The sequence below is a fragment of the Cucurbita maxima genome, unplaced genomic scaffold, assembly GCF_002738345.1.
Source record: "Cucurbita maxima cultivar Rimu unplaced genomic scaffold, Cmax_1.0 Cma_Scf00001, whole genome shotgun sequence".
Classification (NCBI taxonomy): Eukaryota; Viridiplantae; Streptophyta; class Magnoliopsida; order Cucurbitales; family Cucurbitaceae; genus Cucurbita; species Cucurbita maxima.
This window is the reverse complement of record NW_019272017.1, coordinates 3,931,188-3,956,427: the sequence shown is the minus strand read 5'-3', so window position 1 is coordinate 3,956,427 and position 25,240 is coordinate 3,931,188. Positions and strand designations below refer to the sequence as shown.

Below are 25,240 nucleotides of genomic sequence, written 5' to 3'. Positions count from 1 at the left end.
CAATTTGTTCTATTGCCTGGAAATAAGGTATCAGATTTATATTTTCTCAACAAGGTTCCTAAGCCCAAATAATAGCAACATGAGAAATCAACATTTCAAAATCCCCATAAAAAACGCCCAATTCCCTATCTAGTTAGAGAAGAAGCTCCGAAGAAGTGAAACAATGGGGGCTCTTCAACTCCATTCTATCTCTCCTTCCTTACATGTCTGCCTGGAGCCGGAGCCATCGTGCGTCCACCATAATCCGTCGAGGGCCCTTGGCGACCTCAACATTTCGCAGTCAAGTCCGATTGGAAAGCTCATTCTAAAATTTTGGCACCAGAGAGTACAGGTCAAACTTCAAAATTGGTTTGTTGGTTTTGTTTGTTTGGTCACTTCTTTTACTGGGTCTTTGAATTTGATTTGTTTTTTTTTTTTCAGAAGAGATGGCATCATCACTCACAGAACCTTCTGTAGTGTGTTGACAAAGGAGGCCACCGGAGGTCTGTCTTTTCCGACGGCGGCGGAGAATCCTTGTTTGGAGTCCGATCCTCAAGCTTCGTCCGCCTGCTCCTCCTCCTTCAGCCGCCCCAACAGCCCATTCTCCATCCGACTGATGCGACATCGTCAATCTCGTCCATTCTGAAAAAAAGGTAAAAACAATTAGATGCTCTTTTTTTCAAGTCTTTTTAATCTCGAATTTTGAATGGAGTTTCATTATTAGATAAATTTTGAGATTATTTATAAATTTAAAAATATATATTTTTTATTTAGAATTTTTATAGATTGGATTAGATGGAGAGGGAATAAATAATTATAAAATTATATAAATCTAAAATAAATATATCCAAGTATAATAGTATTGTAAGAAAAAATATATGTTTTTATAATCAACCATAAATTCGAATGGTTATGTTCCATTCATGAAACCTATAAACCCCAAATTTATAAGTTTTAATTTATTTAAAACAAAGTAACTCAAATAAGTTTATAATTCAAATTATGGATAAGTTAAATTGATGGTCTCTGTTTTAATTCTCTTAATTTTTATTATCGGATTTGAGTTTAATCCCTATATTTTAAGATTTTACATATTTATTCATAGTTTTCACTAATACTGGTTAATTTTCTATTATTTACTTTATTCTTTTAAATTAATCCATTTTCACTAAAATATCATCCCTATATTAAGACAAGTATATATCACAATCATTTTAAATTAATTTATATTAAAAAACAGAAAAAGTTACCATTTGTATTTATTTAATTTTTTTCTATCTGTTCTGAAATTTTGTGAACCTTACGCAGAAAACTGGAGGAGGTTTTGAATTGGCGCCCGACATTCATTTCGGAGCATCTTTGGCGATTGTTTCACTTCATAGGGTTTATCCTCGACCAATTACTTGCTGATTTTCCTTCCCATGCGACCGATTTTCCTTTATTAGGCGTTACTTTTTCTAATCTTCAGAAGATGCATTTTCCTTCAAGTTCGCCCGGCTCCTCATATTAACTTCAACCTTCGACTCACTCTCTCGTCTATTATTTCCAGAAACCGGTACTTCTTCCTTTAGATTATTGTGTTATCTCCAAGTTTCATGGTGTAAACTTATGCATTTTCTTGAAACCCTGTCCTGTGGTCGAGCGACACCCAGGAGATAATCACAGTTGGAATTTCTTATTCTTTTCTGTCAACTGTTTATAAACTTAATATTTCGGACGTTGGCTAATCTTGCTTGGTTGCATCTCCAAGTTAATTGAAGTGTTTATGGCGTTAAAACGCTGCAAAAGAATGCAACGCCGATGAGTTTGACAACCAGGGGTCGTCTTTGTTTGATGGGGATGCTGGTACTGCATTAGAATTGAATTAATTACTCTTGGAGAGATTCCTGAGGCTGCGTTGACAACTGGCCGACAAATATTAGACGTATTGCGTAGCTCTCTTCATTTCACCTGGTACAGGTAAGCATATGGATTAACCAATTGATTTCATGTTCCATATCAGGGTTGTTTTGAGTTGCATTCCATGGACAGATTTTCAGATTAAAAGTTTGTTGCATTGAATGGGTGTAGATGAATTGAGAATGATGAAACTTTACAACCTTTATGGTATTCTAGGTTCTACGTTGATTGAGAGAGCCTCTGAATCAAAAGCATTTTCTGAAAGGGACTAGGATGCAAACAGGATCTGTTTTAAGGCTTAATACTACTACTATGTACTCTGGTGTTGTGAAAGCAATAGCTGCCGGACAGCGAAGTGGAATGTGCTATATAAACAATTTGCTGCGTGGACGAGGGGAATTGTTGACCAAGGATTGCAGTTTGTCTCATTCCTTGCCATATTCTACATTGTTGATATCAAATACCTTGCATTTTTCACCCAGATTCCATTCCAAAAGAAAATCAATGGTTGCTTCTAGTGCTAAATCCATTTTCGGAGATGCATGTGTCGATAATTTAATAAAAAACCATGGAAAATCTCTAGAGATTGCAACACCTGCGGGAGTGTTTAACCATAGGAGTCGTAGGAATTTCCAGAAAGCTTGTGTGGGTTTGAGAAGGAAACAACCATCCTATAATTGTCTAATCTCTTGGAGCAGTTCAATTGATGTAAAGCGTATGAAGGACAACTACTTTCTGCAAATTGGGTTGACCAATCTTCATGCCTTGTCTCATGTATGCCATGCTGCTGGGACTGATAATTCTCCAGCTTTTGACAGCAACTCTCGTGATGAACAGTTCACAAGTTCAAAGATTTTGTCAAGCAAGTATGTTTTCTATTTTTTTTTCTCTTAGTTCGATAAGTGTTAGTTGTAGGAGCTTTTAATTGTATATTGGTATATCTTCTTTCAATCTAGTAGTTATAATTGGGTTAGGACTATTTAAATTGTAATGTTGAAATCCTTTGGCCGATCTTTGACAATATCATTTTGCGATTTATCATCGGCCTTATTAGCTATGGCTCTATACCTTGATATGTATTGATTGTCTTATTCTGTAGACTGTTAATTGTAATTAACCACGGTTGAGTTGCATAATTGAGAGTGTTTGTTGAGCTTATGGTCATGTTTCCTCTCTGTGCTACGTCCTGATCTATATCATGTTTTCTCATTATTGGAAATTTATTTTCTTGTTTTTTTCAAACTACACTTTATTAGTTCATTAGAATTTATTTCAAATTTGAATGCCCTCTTAAGAAATGTTTAATTCTATTGAAATAAGGACTTTTCCTATAATTAAGTGCTTCATGCAAACAAGGGACCTTTGGTTTCTCGACTATTATTGATACTGATATTGAGTTTAGCTCATTCTACATTTTTTCCTTCTTTCAATTTATAGGTCATTCTTTCTCCTCTGTCCTGTATCATAAACCTTTACTCATAAAGATATTTTATCTCCCTCGCTGTACTTTGACATGATCTGTTCGATCTCTAGGGATTTATTAGGTGAAAGGACTTTGAAGCTGCTTTCAGGATCATGCTATCTTCCCCATCCAGCAAAAAAAGAGACAGGAGGAGAGGATGCTCATTTTATTTGTGTGGATGAACAAGTAATTGGTGTTGCAGATGGTGTTGGTGGTTGGGCAGATGTTGGTGTTGATGCTGGGGAGTTTTCTCGTGAGCTTATGTCAAACTCAATAAGTGCAGTACAGGAGCAGCCTAGGGATTCAGTTGACCCTGCCAAGGTGTTAGAGAAAGCTCACTCAGTCACTACAGCTAAGGGTTCTTCAACGGCCTGCATCATTTCCCTTTCTGAAAAGGTAATCAGTACTGCTAGTCCCAGAACTCACAAGTTATACGAATCCAATGCCTTTCTAATATTGTATGGTTAAGAAGTTTATTGTAAGATCTCTCACCAAGAATGTGCTTACTTTTGGCCTATGAATTGCTTAGTGCTGTGAAATTATATTTCGTGTATGAATGTCACTCCAAAAGTAGGTCCTCATTCAACTTGGAAGCTGTATAAATTGTAGATTGAGATGGTTTCTTTTCTTTTTCTGTTTCTTTTAAATAAAAATATATTAATGAAAAGTTTTGGTTTAATAGCAGGGACTCCGTGCGATTAATCTGGGGGATAGTGGATTCATAGTTATAAGAGATGGAAGCACTATCTTCAGATCTCCCGTTCAGCAACATGGCTTCAATTTTACTTATCAGTTGGAGAGCGGCTATAGTGGTGATTTACCCAGCTCTGGAGAGGTCTTGCAATTTTTTTAAGCTCTCTTTTTTTGCACTTTTATGTTGCTTAAAACATCAACCATGTTTACAAGGGGTGGAAGTTTTTCGCTTCTGTCTCTGCTTACATTTTAACAGAATTATCATATATCCGGTCTCTTAGAGGTTAAAACAATCCTCATCTTCCAGCCACAGAGTTTGGGCTGAAGTAGGGAAATTCATTACGAATGTGAACAGACCATTAGATTCAGCAGTTAATCTCATTTTCTTTGTCAATTTTTCTAATTTTCTAACTCAAAATGGCATGAAGTCCTTGAGCAATAAGATTGGGATATTTGCTACTTGCGGACAACTTTTTTCCATTGGTTAGATAATGGTATACCCTATATCTGTTTATGTAAGGCACTGAAGAATCTTTTCTTTGATCCTTCTGGCCAGATTTTCATAATACCTGTTGCACCTGGGGATGTCATAGTTGCTGGAACGGATGGATTATTTGACAATCTTTACAGTAATGAGATTTCAACTGTTGTAGTTAATGCGGTTAGATCTGGCTTGGCACCAGGAGTAACTGCTCAAAACATAGCTGCTTTAGCACGCCAAAGAGCACTGGATAGGAACCGGCAGACCCCATTTTCTGCTGCAGCTCAAGAGGCCGGTTATCGCTACTATGGTGGTAAGCTGGATGACATCACTGTTGTTGTTTCGTTTATAGCAGATTCCACAGATTCGTGAGTTTTTTCTACTGTCTCTTTCGACAATGGAGCTCGAATCAAGTGTATTTTAGTGTAAAATAATGGTGATTATGAGGATAGAAACTCTGGTCCCAATTTTCCCATGAGGTGCAGTTGACGAAGCCGCAGAAGAATGGGTAAACTTTCTTGAGGTTTCTGCAAACTCCTCTCACTTGGACTCGCTTTTAAAAACAACCTGTAGGCAAATGATAGATGTAACGTGAGATTTTTGAGTAAACAACAGTAGCATCCCACTGATTACTGCGATCTCTTCGTGTTCTTGCGTCTAGCGCATAGATTCGATGAAGTTAACTATTAGTTGATGATAAATAACAAATAGTCTGATCTGTATATTATTCCTTCTACCCTTTGAGAGCAATAGGTATATATTTTGTTATATGGGTGTAAAATGTATGTGGTTTGCACGAATTGTGAAAGAAAGATTGCAAACTCTATGCCTTATACTCGCGAGTAATTTGTTCAAATGTGTTTGATGATTTTTATAGAGAACATGTTAATGAGTCAAGTTGAAGAGAATCATCATGATTCATGGGTTGATGTAGTATTAGAGTTTATGACAGGATGGTTACATACCTAAGATTTAATATCTGATTACTAAATGTTCTAAGGTGTTAAAGTACCTATTCTCTAATGTAAACAATCTCGAAGTATATTCCAAAAGAATTTGCCAACACAATACTTGGGTATCTATTTACGGTGTATTTTTACCTATTTTTCTAAATTACTTTTGGACGAACAATCTAACTAATTAATTGGTATTTTTATTTAAAAACTAAATAATTGGCATTTACTTAAAAACTAAAATTTACACGATTTGTTTAATGAATTCATAGAAACGTGGGTAACAAATGTCATGGCTAGGATGGAAGGAAGTCGGTTGGTAGATAAGACTAAGTATGAGGTATTTTCTTTTTTAAACCCAATGAAATCACTTTTGTAATCGATTTTGTTTATTGTTTCTTAAATTAATCGATGTTTGTTTAATAAACAAGTAATCTCATTTTGAAGCAACATCAAATCTCCATTTCAAAATGGAATCTTATTTTGTATATTTTCTTTTACATACTTTTTTATTATGTCGAGATAAATTAAGAAAGTATTGTCTAATAAATATGTCATATCATCATCATTTAGTTAATAGTAATAACTTCAAGTGGATAGAAAATTCGAATTTTAACTTTATTTTTTAATTAATTAATTAATAATAATATTATTATTTTTGTGTTTGTTTATTTAATATTAAACCCTTTGTGAAAAGAAAATATGCATTGCTATCAAGATGATTATTCTCTGTCTACCCAATCGCCATCCCCTTTGATACTTTTGAACTGTACGTTTAATTATTTTTTAATCCCAAAAGTTACCTTAGTTGGGTTTTCATTCAATCTTGTCTCTTGGAAATAAAGTTTTTACTTGAGGGGTCATTTGAATTGGCACATTTAAATAATTAAAAAAAAAAAAAAACAGGAAAATCTAACAAGGTAAAGGAATATCTTTTCCCAATAAAATTGATTAGTTTTGGTTAACCATAACAAATCAACCTAATATTATCTACTTGACTTGAACTATTTCTAAGACTAAAAATTATGATTCGATTACCGAAAACGAAGATGAACTTCGTTATAACTATCAATTTTTTAAACATTTTTAACTATTATATCCTCGAGATCATTTTGCTTTGGATGTGATTTTGATAGACACAAATCAACATGAGTCTTTTAACATGTTTTATCCATATGACAGACTATTTCAGTAATAGTGATTTGCTACTATTCCCTTTAGATGTGATTTCTTTAAAATTTTCACATGTATGCCTCCAAGGAAAATTCGTAAAAGGTTATCCAACGTAGAATTAATGCAAGCCAAACACATATAAATTTGGATTTCTTATGATAGATCACATAAAATGAAGGTGCACTTTATTATTATACGTGGTAACTATAAATTCTTTTAAACATTTTTTAGTAATCATATGTTTTTAGACCACTCTCATCCATGTACCCCTCTTTACTTCTATGCTTAAGTAGTCTAGGTGTGCAACTAGCTAGAACGTTGTCAAACCAACTCTATCACCGTTAGAGGAAGTGATAACCCTCTACAGTCCCACCATAGTATCATCATAACACAAGAATGCAACCGAGTGCAACCATTTCATATACATAGGTGGGCTAACCATAAATAACTCAATCACTACCAGGGGATGTTGACAGCCCTCTAGTGTCCTAACATAGTACATCATAACGTGTCATGGTACATAATTGTGACGTAGTGAGCAAAAAATAACATATTAGTACCGTAGACAGTTAAACACTATAGATAGTCATACGTCATGCTATCGTATTTCTCTCATAGTCTGTGTATAAATTTAGGTTGAAAAGAAACTCTAAGCCCTACATAATGATTCACGTGCGTTACTTTGGTTCATACATAATAATATAGAAAGTATGACTTAAGAAAACACTAAGCCTGGCATAATATAATCATCATGCAATTTAGGCTTCCGAGTTACTGGGCCCTACATCATAGTTCTCACATCAAACTATATCATTTCATTCACTTTTGTAGTCATCACGTTAGCTATGATTTGAAAACTTATCGAGTTTAGATATTTATCTCAAAAAAGTTCTCGAAGTGAGAAACATATTCTTTTTCTTAACAGTTCTTTAAAAATTTTGATGAACCCTTCCGATCATATAAAATCTTTTAGATCAAAACTTGCACGCACATTTATCTTGTTTGTTCCTTCCGTAGTGATAATTCAATCCTTGCGATGAAGGCATATGACAATACAAAAACGACCCAAACGAATTGATTAATGATAGTAAGTAAAGGCAAAAGGTAGAGTGGGATGAACGCAATTGTGTTAAATTTAGTGATCATAAAAGTGAAATGTGATACCAAATTCAAACACAATTAACATTCAGAAGTGTCAATATTCGATGCAATCAATTTTATTTTATTTTCTTTGCATTAAAGTCTTTACACCTTTCAACTCTCACATGCTTACATCAATGCATCCAACACTTTTCGCAACCTCTTCAAACTTTTCATCATCATTCAATTCAATTTCGGATTAAAAACGCAAACTAGAGAAAATATCATTTAATTATGGATTTCGTTTCTAAAACTTTCAAAATTATTTTTTGTGTTAATGTTTTATTTTAGTATTTTTATGCAAATTCTTCTTCCATAATAAAGTTAAAACGTTGAAACGAGTTGTTTTCACGAATGTTCTTTTTAATTCATTAATTATATATTTTTATTAATAATTTTTAAATTAAAAACAATACAAAAGCAACTTTTTCTTTTTTCTTTCTTATAAAAAAACTTTTCAAATCCAAAATTTAGAGGGAAAGTATCCTTTTAACTCCTTTAAACAAGTTTTAATTATATTAGAAGTTTGGCTTTTAATTAACACACACCACTTAAATATTAACATGAGGAGTTATTGAACTAACAAACGATAGTTTGGCAGAAAACACACAAGTAGAAACATATAATTCAACTTCATTTAGGTACATATTCTCGAATCTTCTAGATTCTTAATGATCACGATATTTTGTTGGGAGGGCATAGGCATAAGAGACATAGGAGATAGAAGATACCCCATGATTACGATGATGATCACGATGATGATAGATCAGGCCTCAACAAATTAAATGAAGTTCCTAAAGTCATTATCGTGTTTCATCAATTATGCAAATTTGGAATCTCAATCCCTTTTTCTCTTTTCTTTTGTAAGCTTCAAGCTTCCACCTCCCACCGCGTGTCTTTCCCTTCGAAACTTAGCCCTTAAGGACATGGACTTCAAATATTTTCTTCATTTTTTTTATAATATATTCTTCTCCACCACCTTTATTTATATATATATATATATATTATAATCTAAAACGTGAATTTATTTTAACCCATTAATCTTGGACGGTTCTTTTTTTCTTTTTTTACTTTTCTTTAGAAATTTTTTTTACCTATTGTAAAGTGATATCATGGAGGGTTAGAAAAGGTTAAATGGTCATTTTTAGTCTTTTTACAGTATTTAGGGTTTTTTTTTTCTTCTTTTAATGGGATCGTGTTATTATTTATGTTATGATATTCGAGTGAATGTATTGATGCATGACTTCTTGTTTGTTATTCATGTTTGCTATGTTAATATGATTATATTTATGCTTCGTGAGACACCATAATGTTTACATATGATAAGCATGCATGAAATATAATGAATATGTATGTACGTCTCATTATGAATTTATATCATGATAACTATAGAAGTATTACGTGTGTCATCTCATTAGATCATGATTTTTAATGCTAGACTTCATACATGTTATATGCTATATGAGCATGATTATAGATGCATACACCACATCATTATTCATGTTCCTTTCCTTTCTATTAATTTCTTGCAGTGTGATCGTGCACTAGCGTATAGTCAGGTACAGAGGGTACGTTAGCGATCCTGTTTAGTGGGTTCATATGTACGTGTGCATTCAATTGTACCCAAAAAGAAAAGGATAGTACAAGGATCAAATTTGAAAATTAGGTCCTACCAATCATGATACGTATTGTATATGGTTTCATTTCTCGACCCTAACAATGAAGGCTATTGAGGAGGCCATGAAACAAAGCCGAAACAATTTATTTCACATTTTAGGTAGCGTAATTATATTTATTCAATTTTAAACTTTTTTTTTTTTTTTTAAGAGTATAAGTTGATGGCAAGAAAATTAGAATATGGTATTGAAATGTATAAAATTTAGGCCAGAATTTCCAAATATATAGGTACGGAAAAGGTTTATATTTTTTTTTTTTTTTGGAGAAATTTAAATGTTTTCTTTTTATGGAATTTTGATGTTGAATATGAATGATTCATAGTTTTTGAATCAGTAAGGAGTTTGCTTTGATTGCATTCTAAATCAATAAGGTTCTGATACTAATTTTATATTAGAGTTTGGAATAATCCACATATGCTATACCTGATACACGTGACATCAATTTTGATTTTCATTATTATTTTTTTTTTTTTTTTGAAATTACGCCTTTGTCCTTTTGTTTTGTAGCATTAAATTATGTAATATTCTTTACAATGTGGATTTGGATGCTTAATTCCAATATTGAAATGACCAATCAATTCAAAGCTTTTGGGTTATTAATTTATTATATATTAATCATTTAATGTAATATATGGTTAATATCAAATTTATGATGAATTTAGTATATACCATTAGTTTATTGAGGAAGAAAAAAACGATAAAATTAGTGATGGATATTTTATGTTTGAATGAATTTTATATTTGAAAGATACACGTATATAGTATAAATAATATAAAATGACACACAATTCTATGCACCCAAAAAGTTCCTTTTTCATGTCTATAATTGGGTGCGATGGATCCCTTGAAGTGTTCACACTTCCCCGTAACAAAAGGGAGGATCGTTGTTGGTTACATAATAACATTTCAAATTTTAAAAACTATATTATTAGTTCATATAGTTTAATTATATGTTTAATCTTATAGTAAACTTTGAAGATTTATTCCTACATATGCTAATATATATTAATATAAAATTATGGACTATTCAATAAAAAAAAGAAAAACCTAATTCATAATTAAAATTAAAAAATAAAAATAATTTATAGAAAAAGGACCCATATCATTTTTTTTTTTTTTTTTTTTTTTTAGTTAGGAAGAGGTTAACTTTGTAATAAAGTGGCAATAATGGCATAAAAAAGAAAAGAAAGGATGGTGAAAGTTGAATATATGGTTTGGGTTTGCTTTTGAGTATGTGAATTTGGAAAACTCGTCGATTTGGCAATCACTCCTTGCTTTCTCACCCAATTCGAACATATTCCCTTGCCATCTCCTTTTGCATCTACACCTTTCTTCTATATAATATTATTTATTTTTTTATATTTATATATATATATATATTTCTACAACTTTACAACTTTCGGCTTCCTCCTATTGGGATTTGTATGATTTTTATGGAGTGAATATTATTCCAACATAGCAACACGAGTTCTTTTCATATGGTTTGTTCTCACTCACATACATTCTAAAAAAAGTTCTCAAGAGATCACCCAAACATACCATCGTTTCAATCAAAACAAGTTTAGCTATTTAGTTTCCATGATTGAACCATCAAAAGAAAGATGTATTTTTTAATCCTCTTAAATCTTACCCCTAAAGTTTGTTCATAACTAAACAAAGATTAATTTGAAAAATATTTTATGAAGCAAATACATTCGAAAAATAAGTTGGAGGTGCATGGAAACGACGCGCTGTTGGGTTGCGTGTGGTGGTACATGTTTTTGATGTTGGACAAATTAGTGGGCCTGTGGGACATAAGCAGTCAACTGATGGCCGACTGGCGACAAAAGTCCTCGTCAATTTGTGGGACCCACTTAAGCCTTTATGTGGCCATTATGCCACTTGTCTTTCTAGACGGTTGTTATCAACTAAATATACTATACAAAACTAAATAACTGAAAATTTGTACTTCCGTTTTAGATTTGATTTGGATCCATTCATTATAGTTTCTATTTTACATTTTATTGTTCCAAACTTATTAACTACATGAAATAATAATAATAATAAAAAATGTATTATTCCTTGTTCTCTTACTTTATGTATACTATTGAGCTTTGATGGCCACCTCTTACTAAGATTTTCCGTAGAAGAAGAGGTTGGAAGAGGTGGGGGACGACAATGTTGGTAAAAAACTAAAAAGAGAGGGAAGAGTTGTGTTGAGTGAGGAGTAGGGGAATCTCTTTTATTTTTTGTTGGTTTTATTTGGATGATGAAGTTGGCACATAGCTACAAGTCTCCCAATTCTTAAAGTTGGGAATGATAGCTCTTTTGGGTATGCTTTTTTGGAGGGATAAGTAAAGGTTGTTGTGTTATAACTTGTAGTGCCCCCAACTTTACTCACTTTAATGCTCAACTTTGCCTTCTTTCACTTCCTTTTCTTTTCAGTATGTTTCCCCTCCCCTCTTCTCTTTTCTTTTTACCTGGTCTCTCAACCACCTTGTCTCGCTACCTAGGTTTGGAGGGAAATTCTTTTCATTTTAATGCCTTTTTTTTTTTTTTTTAATTTTACTTTTTATTATCATACGAACCCGCCTAACCACTTCATTGACACGAGAGAGAATATAACTTACGAATTTCATTTATAAAAATTTTAAGAGAGCATATTACAAAAGTCTTAGCTCTCCATTTCAAAACTTTTGAATATTTTTGGATATGCCATTGAGGATGGAAAAGAAGAAGAATGGTTAAAATTAATATTTAAATTATTATTGTTTATTTAAAATTATTGGGGTAAAGCAGATAGAGCATAAAACAATGGTTTAAGCCACAAAGTAGAATGAAAGAAACAAAAACTACCAAATTTTTTAAAAACTCATAAAAAGGGTTTATATATTATTCAGTTAACCATAAGCCTAAACATCTTTTTCTTTTCTGTTTAATCAGCCTCCCCTTGTGAGGGCAATAAAGTTTCTCTCTGACCTATCTTGCTTTCCACAGCTTGGCTTGGCTTCTCGGCTAAACTCTCGGCTTCGTTTCACACACGAACAAGCGAAACTAATAGGCCAAAGCCGAAACCGAACCAACCCAAGAATAAAAAAAAAAAGCAAACATGGAAGCAAAAAAAGCAAGATTAGGCTTCAAAGGGAAGCTTGTAAGAGATGAAAAAGAGAGGGGGCAGTCCTCTGTCTAGTGTCGATCATGCCCCCATCTTTTTCCCATATTACTTGTTCCTCATGTATGTCATGCCATTTGCCCATTTCTTTTTTTTTTTTTCAATACTTTTTAATTGCAAGAAAGAGACTCATGATCCGTAACCATTAAAGTTTAGGGAGATTTTGGACTAAGATATAAAGTTTAGATTCGAGTGAAGCTCTAATACCTGATCATGTTGGAATCGACTAGTATCACATCCGGATTATAAATTTTAGTCTAAATCTTGAAATGAAAATAGGTATTACTATTACGAAATTTTTATTAATAATTAATCAAATAATTTATATAACAATGATGTAATTAAATACATGTATAAAAAAATTAAAATATTTTGATAGGTTTGTGTTTGTTTTTGTTAATTTTATATCTAATAATTGAGATGGTAGAATAATTTGGATGGATTGAATTGAAGGTAAATATTAAAAGTACTTGTGAACCCCATTATAATCTAGTAATTATGACATCTCTATTCCCTTTAAAGATTATAGATTCAATTTTTTAAAAAAGCAACTTTGAAAGTTTAAATAACTAATGGATACCATCTATGGTCAAAAAAACTTATAATTGAACTCAAACAAAAACATTTATATCTTTGCATTTAGAATAAATAAATAAAATTTTAAACAGGAGCAAACATGACAGTTTTTACCTTAAATTCAGTTTTTTTTTATTAATTAATTTAAAATTAAATTAATTAAATCTTCACAATTTCTCATACAGGAACTGGTGGGAAAGTAAAAATTGAACTGTTACTGAATTTAAAATGGAAAGTGAAAGGTAAGAATTAATTGGTATGGTAAAAAAAATAAAAAAGGCGAGGGACTGGAGTGGATAGTTGGGTAGTTCCATTTTCCGAAGAGGATCCTTTTATGTGGCCAGCTCCTTTTGGCATTGGTTAAACAAAACACGCTAACTCACTCAATCATCATAAAAAGGCTTCTTTCATTACCTCCACAGCCCCACCCTTGTTGTTGTTGTTGTTGTTCTTCTTCTTCTTCTTCTTCTTCTTCTCATCTTAGCTAGCTATGAGAGTTCCTGTTTCCAATCACCAAATACCCTCTTCTTCTCCAAACCCTAAACTCAATTCCTCGCCCTCCGCCGTCGCCACCCCCACTCCCACCCCCACCTCCACCCCCAATATTACCAACCCCTGTTACGAACCCACCTCCGTCCTCGACCTCCGCCGCAGCCCCAGCCCTGTGGCGCCTGACCCCCACACCCTCTCCTCCGCTCCACTCCTCCCCACTGACGATCNTCCCAACGTCAACAACAACAACAACCCTTCTCTGGACTGGGATGAACAGGCCCTCCACAACCTCGACTGGGACTCCATCATGGGAGATTTGGGCTTGCACGATGACTCCAACTCTGCTCCCAAAAACCCAAACCCCGATCCCAATCCCAATCCCAATCCCAATAATCATGTTCCTCAATTCCCTGATTTCCTCCACTCCCACCCCTTCGATCATCAAACCCATCTGGTTTCCCCTGATTTCTTCCTCTCTGAACCCCCCTATTCCAACCACACCCCCACCTTCAATTCCTTCGATTTGGCGGCTCCCAATTCCAACAACTTCTCCTGCGAATTCCTTGAAGACATAGTCCGCACCGCTGATTGTTTCGATTCCAATGACTTCCAACTCGCCCACGTCATATTGGAGCGCCTCAATCAACGCCTTCAATCCTCCACCGGGAAGCCCGTTCAGCGGGCCGCCTTCTTCTTCAAAGAGGCTCTTCAATCTCTCCTCTCCGCCTCCAATCGCCACAATCGCCTCTCCTCCTGGCCCGAAATTGTTCATACAATCAGGGCTTACAAGGTCTTCTCTGCAATTTCTCCAATTCCCATGTTCTCTCACTTCACTACCAATCAGGCGCTTCTTGAAGCTCTTAACGGTTCGTCTTTCATTCATATTGTTGATTTTGATATTGGGTTTGGAGGGCAGTACGCGTCTTTCATGAAGGAGATTGCAGAGAAGGCAGAGTCCAGGAAGATGATTCCGCCGGTGCTACGGATAACGGCGGTGGTGCCGGAGGAATTTGCGATTGAGAGTAGGTTGATTAGGGAGAATCTGTGTCAGTTCGCTCAGGATCTGAAGATTCGGTTTCATATAGATCTGGTGCCGCTTCGGACCTTCGAGACGTTGTCGTTCAAATCGGTCAAGTTCATGGAAGGGGAGAAGGCCGCGATTTTATTAACGCCCGCGATCTTCCGCCGTCTTGGGAGTATAAACAGTATAGGGTCTTTTCTCTCCGACGTGCGACGGGTGTCGCCCTGCGTCGTCGTGTTCGTTAACGGTGAAGGGTGGTCGGACTCCGGCGCGGCGTCGTTCAAGAGAAATTTGGTAGATAGCCTGGAGTTCTACGCCATGATGCTAGAGTCGCTGGACGCAGCGGTGGCTGGCGGGGACTGGGTGCGGAGGATAGAGACGTTTGTGTTCCGGCCGAAGATATTGGCTGCGGTGGAAGGAGCAGGGAGAATGGCAGCGCCGCCGTGGAGGGAGGTATTCCACGGCGCCGGGATGAGGCCAGTGGCGCTGAGCCAGTTTGCAGATTTTCAGGCGGAGTGCTTACTTGGAAAAGTACAGGTTCAAGGGTTCCAAGTAGGAAAACGGCATGCTGAGCTGGTGCTGTGCTGGCACGAGAGGCCTCTGGTTGCCACGTCGGCGTGGAGGTGTTGAGAGCTTAATTACCCGAGATATTGAGGGTATCAAAATTGATTAAAAATTATAATTTACGATAATTGGGATTAGGGGTTTGGGTTTAACTGTAGGGACGTACATAAAATGGTATGTATCCCGCCGTTCTCCAATTAATATTAATATTAATATATAGTCGGTTTTCTTTCCGGATATTTTCCATACTAAAAAATTCACTTCTTCCTTTTTTTTTTTTTTTTTTTTTTTTTTTTTTTTTTTTTTTTTTTTTTTTTTTTAAGATATTGTTTCTTATTGGGCTTAGCTGTCGGCCCAGAATATGGCCACTAAGTTGTTCTCCAATTTTTCAATTTTCATCCATAATCTTCTTGTATCAAATTCACATATTTATAATTCTATCAATTTAGACCCTTAATTTAAAACTCCTTCCTACATCAATTCTGGTATGTTTTGTGTTTATATATAAAATAGTTTTAAGTTTTGGATATTCTATTACACCACATTTATTTGATCTTATAAATAATTACGATGGGTGACGTGATGGACGTAATGGCCAACTATTTATTCCACTATGTTTGTGATTGAAGAGTGACTTTGTATACATATTCCATTGTTTTTGTTGTGCATTATTATGCTCAACTTGTAGCATCTTTCTCTAAAATATCACCATTTTCACCTCTTTTTCTTCTTCTATTTACTTTTTTGGCCCTACAAGACCCACTTCTTTTAGTTTAATTAATAGAATAGTGAAAGACAGAAAATGAAAGGGAAAATTAGGATTTACACTAGATTCATAAATTTTATACAAAAGAAAAGGCATAATACATTTATAAATTAAGATGGAATTATTGGTAAAACTAAAATATAAATATCAAATATAGGGATTGGGCCATTCCATGCCATAAATGCAAGAGTTTTCAGGCATGTAATAAAACACATCTTCGAATGATGCTCCAAATTCCTCAAGGCCTGTGGGGTCCACGGCGTCCATTGACATCGATGGGCTTGGGCTGCTGCTGCTTAAAGGCCCATCTCCCCGTTCTCCCATTGTCTGCCTCTCCTTTTCTTTCTCCACTTCTGAAAGTTGTTCTTTCAGCTTCAGTATCTGTAAAATCATCACCAACAAATTAACCTTACTTTTTGCTTAACCAAACAAAACTAAGTCCCATGGGTGTTGTTGAGTCTTGATTGGTGCAATGTAGAAGTGAGGGCGACCAAAGCCCATAGAAACACGGACAACGTTGTACGAAACACTTTATATTTATTACTTTTATAACTTAAGTTTTTTTGTTTGTTTTTTAAAAAGGACTTTTATTGTCGAATGAGATGGTTGTAGTAAGGCAATTGGGTCATGGAAAGTTTTATTATTTTCGTAAAAAGAAAAAAAAAACAAAAACATATTTTGAAGAAGGTGGCGTGGGCTTCTTCGAGCCCAGAGCCCATGCACGTTCGTTCATAAATGGTGTCCCACCCTCTCTTTATCACCCAAAGTTACCAAGCTTTTTCTCCTCTAATAACACCTTTCGGTTGATGGAGGGAGATGTTCTCAAATTCCTCTGTTTTTTTTTTTTTTTTTTTTTTTTTTTTTTTTTTTTTTTTTTTTTTTTTTTTTTTTTTTTTTTTTTTTTTTTTTTTTTAAATATAAAAATTTAGCCAACATAGATTTTACTCTATTCAGTTACAAATTTTGAAAAATAATAAATGTCTTATTAACTAACTTTAAAATTATTTTTTTAAAATATAATTATTATTATATTGAATTATAAAATAATAATAGAAAATGTTTGGTTGTGTTTGGAAAGACGAAAACCAGCACGAGAGAGAGAGAGAGAGAAAGGATGAAAATGGACCTGAGTTTCAAGACGGCATTTCTCAACGACGACGGATTCATGAAGCTTCTTCAAGCTAGAATATTCCTCCTCAAGTTTCTTGTTCTTCCAGCGGGCACGGCGGTTCTGAAACCAGACGGCGACCTGGCGAGGATCGAGCCCCAACTCGGACGCTAGACGGTCCTTTCTTTCCGACTCCAACTTATGTTCACTCCCAAAATGAGTCTCCAAAAGATGAACCTGCGCGGCTGTGAGCTTCCTCTTCTTTGCCACCGCATCCGCTTCCGATCCTCTGTTCTTCTTACGACGTCGTCTCCGTTTTGCTTCACCCAAATTATTATCTGTAACCAAAACCAAGCATCCGTTACATTGAGAGAGAGAATCAAAATCGAAGCAAAAAATGAATTAAAAATTAGAGTAATGGGTAAAGTTAAAAGAAGAGTGTAGAAACCTTGTTGTTGGGGAACCATTTGGATGTATAATGGAGTGTACAACTCACAGATTTGTACTGCTTCATGCTCTTCACTTTCTTGCTGGTTCATTCTCTCTCTCGCGGTTCTTTTGGTATCAAATATTAGTTGTGTTAAAGGTGGGAGATTGGCTGCCTTATTTATAACCCAAACTCATATCTCTCTTGCCTTTTCTAATCCCTTCAACCTCAATTTACCTAAATCTCCCTACCATCAATATCATATTATGCTTCTGCCATTTTTTATAATATCCACACATAAATACTAGTTTTCAACCATTTTTACTTTTCTAAATTTTTCTATTAAAAATAAATAAAACATCCTAATAAATAGAATCTCTGTCTTCAATCTCCTTTCATTGACAAACAAAAATTTATCTACACTCTTCTCTACATTGGAAATAGAACCAAGTTTTACCATTAAACACACATCTTTACTCATGGATGGATGAGAGAAGTGAGACGGCACGTCAATTTTTTCAAAGGAAAAAAGTGGTGTCGTCCTTTGTGTTACGTGGCAAGAGGGTGTTTCAGTCATTTTGTATCATAAGTCTTTTTTGGTTTTTTTTTTTACAAACTTTGGAAATGAAAGCCTCTAATGTACTCACGTCCATGTCTTTCGTCCTACGCCTGCCTCTCATCCATTAAGAAATTAAAACGAAAAGACAAAAATTGCTTTAATTTTGTCTTTCTTTTTCCACTTTCATAGCTTTCTCGGATAAGAGGTGTGGATGTAGTATTCTTTTTCGTAATACTCATGAAACAACGTAACATTCAAATTTATAACTAAAATGTTTCATAATCGCTAATCAAGCGCATATACATCATACAAATTTTTCAACTAAAAAATCATATTTCATTCAACTTTCACATCAAATTAAATTCTAAGCAAGGTATACAAAAAGTTATTATCCACGCGAAATCATTTTTTTATAATAGACATTTGGAAACCATTATTTTGGTACGGTAAAATGACTTGATTGACTTGACTTAAATATTTCTTGTGGATAATTTTTGTGGTGTACTTGATATACCATATCTTCATCAATTTCTTTTAATACCAATAAAAAAAAATCATTTTAATACTTCATAATGGTAGATAAAACATTCCACGTCTCTTAGATTATAGACACATATTTGTTAAACATAAATAATAAAAATATTTATAGTCCGCTAAAAGATTAAGAGTTTGAATTAAATGGAAAAGAGAGTGAATATTGGGATTGGGGTAATTAGAAAAGAAAGGTGGGGGTATAGTGGTACAAAAGGCTGCCATGCCACCAACTAAAGCCCACCCACACACAAAATTTGGCACTATAATATATTGTGGAAATAAATAAATAAATAAAATAAAGAAGTGGGCTGGGATCCCAACACCTGAGACCGAGGGGATGTGAGAGAGAGGAAATTAAAAAAAATAAAAAAAATAAAATAACATATTTGTACAGTTCCAAATGTACCCTCCTGATTTGGACCAACAACACGGAGTCCCCCAACTTCCCAAATATTTTTCCTTCTTTTTTTATTTTATTTTTTATTTTGCTGTCCAAATGGGTGGTATATTATATTGTATTGGATTTGCATTAGGTGTATAGCTGTAGCCTTAAAACAGGGAGGGCATGCTACAATTATAAGGCTATGCAAGGGGCAATTGGGGAAGTTCTGGGGGATTTTAAGTTGACACCAACAACCACAACATAAACGCCAAAATGCATAGGCCATGCCTTGCCATGCCGTGGGGTGGCTCGAGATGAGGCCTAAACACAAGCTTCCACTGTTCTTCCTTTTGGGACATTTCAACAAACAGTTTGTGTGTGCCCTACATTTTTACCTTTTTCTTTTCTTTATATGTGTTCTGCCTTGCGCCCACCATCCCAGTTTGGGTGTGTCACCAATATTTATGCTTCTTTTTTATTTAAAACTTATTTTAACTGGAAAGTATTTAAGAACTCAAATTGTACACATTCGGATTGAATCCTATCCATTAATTTTTTTGAAAGAAGATAAAAGAATGAAAAAAGAGGGTTGTAGTACATGTAATTATGGGGGACAGATGGAGGTGGAAATGTATGGTCCTTCCATTCTCTTTTCTTCAAAATGTTACCTTGTAAAGCTGTAATATCGTACACGGTTGAGCTAGCAAACCCCCTCTTCCTTTATTTTTTTGAAAGGGGAAAAATGGATCCCCATTACACATATATGTGAAAGCTTTTTACTTTTTGGGGCTCTGCCAAACCCATGCATTCATAGTGCTTCTTCAAAGTTACTGAATTGAATGAATGGCGCTTGGAGTTGAGTTGGGCTTTTTTCGAAATGGGCATTAACAAGAAAATGGGACTCCCAATTTTGGGAGCTACCACCACGTGGCAGTATTCGTATTGACCAACTTTCATGGGAAGATTCATGGCATTGGACTAACCTTACCCCCTTACCTTTCTCAAAAAGCACTCCCACTTTCTTTCCTTCATTCATGTCTTTCAGGAATCACCTCAGTTTGTAAAAAAAGTAAAACACAAAGTAAAAGTAAAAGTAAAAAGTAAAAGGGATTTATTTAAGCAGCACCAAAATGAAATTGTTTGTCATTCTACGAACCCAAATTGGGATGGGATGCCTCAGATCACAAACTTTGATCAAAATGGGTATGAATGAGGTTATGGGATGTGGAGAGTTTGAAAGAAATTAAGGGGACTGATTGGATTAGTGTTGGCAGAAGGTGACAAAGCATTCAACAATGGAGCCTTGAGAGAGAGAGAGAGAGAGAGAGAAAAAGCAGAGAAGACGAGAGGTGACTTGGATTAGAAAGCTTGTCTGATGAGAGAGAGAGGGAGATGAAAAGAAAAAGGGTGTGTGATGGAGACAGGTTCCACGTAGAGGGAAGTGCACATGGGAGCAACTCAAACCCAAAGGGTGTCTCACTGTCACAACTCCAACCATAATGTAGTCGTGTCACTCCCCTAATGCCCATGGATTCTTATGGACCACACCGTTCCTTTCCCTTTCCCCTCCCCACTTCCCTTAAATTGTAAGCTTCCTCTCTTTTAAATTATAAGCTTCCCTAAAAAAAAAAAAAAACATTTCTCATTGCCTCAATTTGTCTCCACCATAACCAATGTCTAAAAAGCCCATCACCAATAGCCCTTTTCCATTTATCTTAAATTGCACGGGTAAGTCGACTATGTTGCAGATGATTGAACATGCACGTGTAGACAACATGTGTGATCGAATAAGCTTGAATTCCACACAAGTGATGTTTGGTTGATGAAGACGAATCTCGCCTAAAGCCGATTGAAGCTACAAACCTGAGTGAAAAATATACATGGGACTTGGGTTTCTCTCAAAGTTGGTCATGAGCATGTCAATAATAACATAGTGCTGCACAGTCGAAAAAGTATGACAGTGACATCATGCATATGGATGTATATCTAATTGAAAGGTTATGTCATCATAAATATGGAAGTATGATGTGTATCGTAACCATGTACCATGATTTAAAAATGTGGAATTTCATACATGTTGTATGTCACGAACCTAAGATACTTCTTCAATATGTTTTGTAAGAACGTGTACCCATGATATGATATATGATATACACAAATGACAATCTCAAAAGTTTTAGCTTTAATTTAGGTGGTTAATTTGATGGGAGACGAGATATTTTTGATGATGTCCAAACGCTCGAGTTGGATAAGCACTTTGAATCCCATCGTTTTCACATCTCCAATCTATGAAAGTAAGAAAGAATGAAGGGCAGCCGCCATAAGTAGTTTATTCCCACCACCTTTGTGTCCATAAGTTGAGTGCCTCTACGCCACCGCTTCTTTTCATGACTTCAATTTCATAACTCACACTTGCAACAAACCTTCTTATTACTCACTCCTGTTTTTTTTAAAAAGTTTTGTTATTTTCAAAATTGGATAAAAAAAAAAAAAAATACGTTGATTGGGCAGAAATTAGGTGAGTTGGGTTGACTTCTATTTAACTCTAGTTTAGTTAACAACGAAAGGTAAGCATTGAAGATGGTTTAGAAGGATAAGAGCAATGAGGTAGTAGGAGGGACATTGAATTAAGTTAATAATGGCATTATTAAAATGAATTAAAAAAAAAAAAAAAGGGAAGGAAAAGGAGATTGGGCGCATGAATGAGAGATTCCCTGCGTTGGAAGCTTTTGTTTTAAAAGTGATTAAGAATTAGTTAAGAAGGGTTTAAAAGAAAAAAGAGGAAATTAGGATGGTTAATTAAAGATTATAAAGTAATGGGTGTCATGTTTATACCGACAAAGGCAGGCATTGTTTCCCCATCTTCCAACTTCACAACTTGGGTTAAAGCTATTGGTTACAATTATGATTGATCATATCTTTTAATTACTTTAATTAACCTCAGATTCCCTTTGATTTCATGCACTCATTTCAATTAACCAAATCCCTTATTTTATATATTTATATATACATATTAAACTCTTTCCTTGGGCTTTGTTCTCCTTTTTTCCTTTTTTTTAAATAAAAAAACAAGGCTAATTATGTTTCAGAGTGTTCATAGTGGGGTTACTTTATCTAATGCCACTTTTTTTTCTTTTTTTTTTTCTTTTAAGAATTATTTTCATTTGCGAACATAATAAATGTTAAAAATAAAAATTATAATTTTCTTTATAGTCATCATGTTTAGCCCAACCACATTCCTTTTGGATTGAGACATTTTTGTATGAAGTAACATATGGCAATAAAAATAAAATGAAGTAATTCAACCCATGAATTAGGGACATTTAATCAAGTTGTCAATGCATGTGACTACTTTTTTTTTTTATTTTTTTAATATCATTATTATTTAATACATGAAAAATATGATAAAAATAAACTCTTTTATTCTTTTTATAAAGTAGTATATAATTTATTAAAATTACAGATTTAGGTGATCAGCTGTAGATCTTTGCCAAAAGTTGCTTTGCAAGTATCCAAATGATTAAGAAATTTGGGATCGTATATTTATTTTATCCATAAATAAGTTAATTAATAATGTATAGATTTAAAAACAAAGAAATTAGCGAATGAAATAAGAAATATTAGGTGCAATTATAGGTTCCAACCGACAAGAGGACCCAATAGTGTGTTGTGTGGGCTTGTGAGCAATAGTGGGTTATGTCTTATGTACTGACAACTTGAAATTCCATTTTGATTCCCATCTCCAAACCTTTAAACTTTTGAAGCATACATAACATAGATAGAGACATTTTATGCTTTCAAATGGGAAAATGTGAACTTGTTGCGGTCGTTGTCGTCTTTGTCGTCATCATCTAGATTCCTATTTTATTTTTAACACAAACACCATACAAAAAGTTTCATTTTTTTTTTTATTATTATTATTCTAATAAATATGAGTTAATAATATTTATTTACATTGCACGTTGCTCCAATCTTGAGAGTGACAGTTGTGGTAAGCCAAGCACTAACGTTGGTACCTTGAAATTACGTGCTGGAATAGAAGATAGACACGTTGGTACGTTGTATGATAGTTCAATCTAAGTTTATTGGTAATTTTAAAAGCATACATTAAGGAGTAATTTGCATTTAAATTTGGTATATATTTTTTATCCTTTGTTTCTGAAAAATCGTGTATGTCTCAAAATCTTCCCCCACCCATAAGCCTGTTCCATTCAAATCCAACGACAAAACCAAGAAAAAGTTATTTTGTTTTTTAAAAAAGAAAAAAGGTTTTAAGCCTTGAATTACGCCTTGATTTTTGATTTGGTGTTTAATCTAGGTGGGATTGTGACAATTACCAGCTCTAACTCCAAGGACAAATGTACTATTGAGGCTCTATATTCAATACTTTTAATGCTTATTTTTTTATTAATCAAGTGTATTACACTACATGCTGACGTATGGCATGATTTATAGGTCCAAATTCAATACATTATTTAATTCCAAGGTAGACCAACATTATTTGATGAGCACGTGACGTGAGAAAGATAAAGATGGCCAGTAAAAAAAAAAAAAAAGAGACCATTTATTTATTTATTTTTCCTTGGGTCTTCTAGAACACGGAGGAGCCTCTTTGATATTGGGGTGGACTAATATTAGAGAATATCATCTACAAATTATAGAATGGGCCAAGTATAATGGGCCTAAGAAGTAAGCTAGCATTTAGTCTCAATTTGCCCAACTTAAAAAGCAAGTTTTTGAGCCCAAAGTGTAGGTGCTCACAAAAGCTCCAAACAGAATGGATGTGGAGATTTTGCATAAGCCCAACTTAAATGGGCTCCAACAAATTGGCGAAATAATCTGATGAACTTCAGCTTCAAATGATCTGATAAACTAAGAACGCCCTCTAAAAAGGGTACTCACAATCTTGCTCTCTTTCCCCTTTTTGTGGCGGCCCTCCTTTCCGTACAATCTAAGACCCACTGGGAAGACACCCAAGTTCTGAAACAGCTGAAGAACGCTTTGGACCCTAGTTCCATCTCCTCTGCTTCCTGTGTACATTCTTCGGATTTTTCTGTTGATCCTTGTGATAATCTCTTCGGCCAGAAATTCACTTGCGGTTTCCGGTGCGATACCATTTCCTCTGTTTTCAGGAACCTTCCTTACTTGAAAACTCTTGATTTGTCCAACAATTTCTTTTCGGGTCCCATTCCTGCCTCCTCCTCCTCCAATTTCACTCGGATGCGCTTACTGAGTCTCTCTGCTAACTCGTTTTCCGGCGAGGTTCCGACGTCGATCGGCTCACTCTCTGCTCTTGAGGAGCTGTATTTAAATGGGAATGAGTTTAATGGTTCTGTTCCGGCGAGTTTTGTGGGGCTTGTTAGTTTGAAGCGGTTGGAACTGCAGTCGAACGGTTTTCACGGGTGCGTTTCCCGATTTGTTGGGTTTGAAGAATTTGTACTATTTAGATGGTAGTGATAATAGGTTTTCCGGNGAACTTCCGTCGGTTTTTCCGGCGTCGTTGGTTCAATTGTCCATGAGGAATAACAGCTTTGAAGGGGCGATTCCCGGTAGTGTTGGGAAATTGGTTAATCTTCAAGTTGTGGATCTGAGTCACAACCAATTAGGTGGCTCTGTTCCGGCGGCTCTGTTTGAACATCCTTCTTTGGAGCAACTTACGCTCTCTTTCAATCGATTCTCCGCCATGGAAACCCCTGATTCCAGCGGCTCTCGGAGTGGGCTTATCGCCGTCGATTTGAACGACAACGAAATTACTGGGTTTCTACCGCCGTTCCTGGCGTTTATGCCGAAGCTCTCTGCTTTATCACCGGAATGATTCCGGTTATCTACGCGTTCAAAACCGCCGCGCCAAATCCCGGCATCTCGCCGCTCGAGAGGCTGTTGTTGTTGGGCGGAAACTACTTGTGTTCGGGCCAATCCCAGAGCCCTTGCGGCGGATGAAACCCGACTCCGCCACCGTCCGACTCGGTGGGAACTGCCTATTTGGTTGCCCAACATTCTTCTTCTTCTGTGAAGGCGGCGAGCAAAAATCCACCGCCGAGGGCCGGAGCGCCGGCCCGATGATCCCATAAAAAAATAAAAAAGCTCTGTTTTTTGGGAAGGGAATAGAATTATGTTCATAAGATGAGTAGTTTGTTGTTTTAGGTGAGCTTCGCTTAGCAATGGCTTTTTGTTTCTTCCATTGATTAATTGGGAAATGATTCG

General features: G+C 35.1%; 3 protein-coding genes and 1 pseudogene across 6 annotated transcripts; 3 read left to right on the top strand and 1 right to left on the bottom strand.

Moving 5' to 3' along the window:
* The first annotated feature begins 144 nt into the window (after positions 1-144).
* LOC111480087 (probable protein phosphatase 2C 80) lies at positions 145-5,314 on the top strand. 4 transcript variants are annotated; one of them, XM_023125056.1, is made up of 8 exons: positions 145-331; positions 421-632; positions 1,288-1,534; positions 1,730-1,938; positions 2,095-2,744; positions 3,412-3,736; positions 4,023-4,175; positions 4,590-5,314. In XM_023125056.1, exons 5-8 carry the CDS (start codon positions 2,152-2,154, stop codon positions 4,884-4,886), a joined length of 1,368 nt encoding a protein of 455 aa, XP_022980824.1. In that variant the 5' UTR covers positions 145-331; positions 421-632; positions 1,288-1,534; positions 1,730-1,938; positions 2,095-2,151; the 3' UTR covers positions 4,887-5,314. The 4 variants fall into 4 exon arrangements, with proteins under 4 accessions (XP_022980824.1, XP_022980815.1, XP_022980832.1 ...); XM_023125047.1 differs by having other exon boundaries at positions 424-632; positions 1,288-1,938; XM_023125064.1 differs by having other exon boundaries at positions 1,288-1,938; positions 4,026-4,175.
* Positions 5,315-13,554: 8,240 nt separating this feature from the next.
* LOC111479650 (scarecrow-like protein 15) lies at positions 13,555-15,499 on the top strand. The gene has a single exon (XM_023124427.1). It carries the CDS (start codon positions 13,674-13,676, stop codon positions 15,324-15,326), a length of 1,653 nt encoding a protein of 550 aa, XP_022980195.1. The 5' UTR covers positions 13,555-13,673; the 3' UTR covers positions 15,327-15,499.
* Positions 15,500-16,126: 627 nt separating this feature from the next.
* LOC111481488 (homeobox-leucine zipper protein ATHB-40-like) lies at positions 16,127-17,694 on the bottom strand. The gene is made up of 3 exons (XM_023126938.1): positions 17,583-17,694; positions 17,153-17,472; positions 16,127-16,407 (listed from the first exon to the last, which is right to left on the bottom strand). The coding sequence occupies exons 1-3, from the start codon at positions 17,671-17,673 to the stop codon at positions 16,174-16,176; spliced, it is 645 nt and encodes a 214-aa protein (XP_022982706.1). The 5' UTR covers positions 17,674-17,694; the 3' UTR covers positions 16,127-16,173.
* A 6,205-nt stretch (positions 17,695-23,899) lies between these two features.
* On the top strand, positions 23,900-25,111 carry LOC111486548 (annotated as a pseudogene).
* Positions 25,112-25,240: the final 129 nt, after the last annotated feature.

Bases quoted from the DNA above. Each gene is read 5' to 3' on its own strand.
- LOC111480087 (XM_023125047.1), top strand. From the start codon at position 2,152: ATGCAAACAGGATCTGTTTTAAGGCTTAATACTACTACTATGTACTCT. The intron at 2,745-3,411 runs GTATGTTTTCTA...TTCGATCTCTAG, and splicing joins TCAAAGATTTTGTCAAGCAA to GGATTTATTAGGTGAAAGGA. The intron at 4,176-4,589 runs GTCTTGCAATTT...CCTTCTGGCCAG, and splicing joins ATTTACCCAGCTCTGGAGAG to ATTTTCATAATACCTGTTGC.
- LOC111481488 (XM_023126938.1), bottom strand. From the start codon at position 17,673: ATGAACCAGCAAGAAAGTGAAGAGCATGAAGCAGTACAAATCTGTGAG. The intron at 17,473-17,582 runs GTTTCTACACTC...TTTTGGTTACAG, and splicing joins AATGGTTCCCCAACAACAAG to ATAATAATTTGGGTGAAGCA. The intron at 16,408-17,152 runs GTCCATTTTCAT...ATGATTTTACAG, and splicing joins AATGCCGTCTTGAAACTCAG to ATACTGAAGCTGAAAGAACA.